Source organism: Priapulus caudatus, unplaced genomic scaffold (assembly GCF_000485595.1).
Source record: "Priapulus caudatus unplaced genomic scaffold, Priapulus_caudatus-5.0.1 Scaffold260, whole genome shotgun sequence".
Lineage (NCBI taxonomy): Eukaryota > Metazoa > Priapulida > Priapulimorpha > Priapulimorphida > Priapulidae > Priapulus > Priapulus caudatus.
The window spans coordinates 1,379-5,097 of record NW_014577321.1 but is presented as its reverse complement, the minus strand read 5'-3'; the positions used below and the strand labels follow the sequence as shown (position 1 = coordinate 5,097).

Here is a 3,719-nt window from a genome sequence, read left to right as displayed (position 1 = left end):
CCAGCCCGCAGCCATACGTCAACCTCACTCTCACCAACAAGCGCGAAGATTACAAAGCGCTGGGTTTTAACCTCCTGAAATGCACCTGCGCAGTCACCCTGCCCGCTATGGCCGACACGGGGTGCCAGAGCTGCCTGATCGGCATTAAAGTCGCCCAACAAATGGGCCTGAGAACCGAGGAGCTCATACCTGTGTCCATGACCATGAAGGCTGCAAACAACGGGGGAATTCGTATTCTCGGAGCCGTGGTGGTCAGATTCGCCGGTAACAGTGACAATGCTCGGAGATTGGAGACGCGCCAAATCGCGTACGTGACGGACACTTCGGACCGCATATTCCTCTCCCGCGCAGCCTGCGTAGACCTGGGTATGATCTCGGACAAGTTCCCAACACTCGGGGAGGTGAACCTGACGACCTCGGAATTGTGTGACTGCCCGCGACGTGCGGAGCCGCCGACCAAGCCGACCACACTCCCCATGCTGGCGACCGAGGCCAACAGGGAAGCACTACAGACACACTTAATCAGGATGTACGCTCAGAGCACATTCAATACATGCCCACACCAGCCCCTACCGAGAATGACCGGCCCGCCGCTACGTCTTATGCTCGATGAGGATGCGACACCGGTTGCCTGTCACACTCCCATCCCCGTGGCCATACACTGGCGAGACGAACGTCCTGGTCGAGGCCTGCTTTTACCTCGTCTCTGGGGTGTTAAAGGAAGTACCCGTCGGTACGCCGGGGACATGGTGTCACCGCATGGTAGTCTGCGCAAAAAAGAACGGCAAGCCGCGACGCACCGTCGACTTCCAGGCCTTGAACAAGCATGCGTTCCGCGAGACCCACCACATCCAATCCCCATTCCACCAGGCGAGACGTGTACCTAATGAGAAGCGCAAGACAGTGTTCGACGCATGAAACGGTTACCACAGCGTCCCACTACACGAGGACGACCGCCACAAGACGACGTTCATCACTCCATGGGGCGCTACTGGTACCTATCGGCCCACAAGGGTACATGGCATCGGGGGACGCTTACTCACGACGATACGACGAGATCGTCGCAGACATTGGTGACAAGACTAAGTGCGTGGCTGACACGCTACTATGGTCAGATACGATCGAGGTGATATATCCAATGGCTGGATATATGCGGCCGGAATGGAATCATCCTCAACCTGGAGAAGTTCATCTTCAGCGCGCCCACGGTGGACTTCGCGGGCTTCACGATCACCATGACCGACGTGCGACCGTGCAGCCGCTACCTGGAGGCGATCCGCGATTTCCCCCAACCGCGTAACGTCACTGACGTCAGATCGTGGTTCGGGCTGGTCAACCAAGTGGCCTATGCCTTTAGTATGGCCGAACGAATGCAGCCATTCCAGAAGCTCCTGAAAAGTGGAGAACACTTCGAGTGGTCCCCAGAGTTAGAGGACATATTCCGCGAGTCGAAGGACGTGATTGTTCGTGGTGTCCGCATCTTTGACAAGACCAAGCCAACATGCATCGCCAAGGACTGGTCGAAGGAGGCCATTGGGTTCTGGTTGTTTCAAAAGCACTGCCGATGCACGCCAGTCAGACTGTTCTGCTGCACAGATGGATGGAAGATAACCCTGGTCAGCAGCAGATTCACAAACGCGGCGGAATCCAGATACACGCCCATAAAAGGCGAGGCTCTCGCAGTTGCGGACGCCTTGGACAAGGCGCGCTACTTCGTGCTGGGCTGCGAGAACTTGATCATAGCGGTAGACCACAAGCCGCTCCTGAAACTCCTTGCGGACAGAGCACTTGACGACATACCCAACCCCCACCTCAGGAACCTCAAGGAGAAGACCCTGCGTTATCGCTTCCGCATCATACATATCCTGGGGTTGAAGAACAAGGCGGTGCATGCCATGTCACGTCGGCCGGTCAGCACGACGCGACCATCACTCATTGACCTTCCGGACGACAATGCCACCATAGGGAACCACCTCCCACCCAGCACGCACACCGACGTCCTATCTCTCCTACACCAAGCTGAGCCGGAGAACGACGCCGACGTCGAGGAGGACAACCTGGCATGGTGCGCCGCGGGCCTCGAAGCATTGTGATAAGTGACATAGGACCGCGTCAGGGAGGCCACCAGCAGCGACGGCGATATGCACATGTTGGAGGAAATGGCAGTGGACGGCATCCCTGCCTCAAAGATCGAGATGCCGGAGATGATTCGCGACTTTCACCAGTACCGCGAGAACATTACATCGACAGACGGAGTGATCCTATACAAGGACCGTGTAGTCATACCACCCTCACTCCGCGGTGAGGTGCTGAGCGCCCTACACGCTGCCCACCAGGGCATATCGATGATGACCGCCCATGCAGAATCCTCTGTGTTCTGGCCAGGCATGTCGGCTGACATCAGCGCCACTCGGAAAAACTGCGAACACTGCCACCGGATAGCACCCTCACAGCCTGGAGCGCCGCCAACCCCACCTGTTCTGGTCGTTTACCTCTTTCAGGCAGTGTGCTCGGACTTCTTCGTACACAGAGGCGTACACTACCTCGTGACGGTGGACCGATACTCGAACTGGCCGATCATCTCGAAGTCGACGGGTGGTGCCACTGGCCTCATAAACTACTTACGTCGCTCCTTTGTGACGTACGGGACGCCAGAAGAGCTCGCATCGGACGGGGGACCAGAGTTCATCTCCACCGAGACCAGGTCGTTCCTGCACAGATGGGGCGTACACCACCGCCTGTCATCGGTGGCCTTCCCCCACAGCAACTGTCGCGCAGAGATTGGAGTGAAGACGATGAAACGACTTATCACTGACAACACCGGCCCGAAGGGAGAACTTGACACTGACGCTGTGCAGAGAGTGATACTGCAATATCGTAACACACCTGACCCTGACACGAAGATCTCCCCGGCAATGTGTCTTCGGCCGCCCGATACGCGATTTCATCCCGATTATCCCCGGGAAGTACATACCGCACGAGACTTGACGCGAGACCCTGAAAGCAAGGGAGGAGGCCCTCCGCAAACGCCACATCCGCACAGCTGACACCTGGGCGGAGCACACTAAACGCCTTCCGCCGCTTGCGGTAGGGGACTTAGTCCAGGTACAGAACCAGACAGGGCCCCACCCCAACAAATGGGACAAGACGGGCGGTATCGTGGAGGTACGCCAACACGACCAATACGCGATCAAGATTGACGGTTCGGGCCAGCGAAAAAAATTACAGAATACCCCAAACGGGAGCGGCGCAGGATTTCGCTCCGTCAGCTTCAAAAGCGCTTTCGGTAACAACAATTACGAGAGCGAAAATTTTGGAAGATACGGAGACAAAATCGCTTCCCGTGGCGCAGGCAAGCGTTAAATTAGTTTTCCGACCCGGGAGGCGCGAGCCACCAAGTTTTTTGGCTCGGCATTACAATAAGTTTTATATCGCAGGGGTTAATTGATCGGGGAGTGGGCGACGCACCAGTTGCACACCAGACACGCCCGTAACCAAAGCTGTTAATCGAATTCGTCACTGATTTTGTAGAAGTGAACTTTTTATATCAGTTATTCTAGAAAGCAACTGTAAAGCTGTATTATTACTTAAACAAGATTCTACGCAACTTGTAAGTTTGGGATGTGCGGCGCAACTCTGTCTATGCATGGCGGTACTGGACTGGGAGAGAAAACGAAATTAAAACGTTTACCAGAACTCGGCATTCCTAGAGTATTCGT

General features: G+C 55.9%; 1 protein-coding gene across 1 annotated transcript; it reads left to right on the top strand.

Annotated features, from left to right (window-relative positions):
* The first annotated feature begins 2,159 nt into the window (after positions 1–2,159).
* Positions 2,160–3,047, top strand: LOC106808213 (uncharacterized protein K02A2.6-like). Its single transcript, XM_014810826.1, has one exon. The coding sequence runs from the start codon at positions 2,160–2,162 to the stop codon at positions 3,045–3,047; it is 888 nt and encodes a 295-aa protein (XP_014666312.1).
* The last annotated feature ends 672 nt before the right edge of the window (positions 3,048–3,719 follow it).

Bases quoted from the DNA above. Each gene is read 5' to 3' on its own strand.
- LOC106808213 (XM_014810826.1), top strand. From the start codon at position 2,160: ATGGCAGTGGACGGCATCCCTGCCTCAAAGATCGAGATGCCGGAGATG.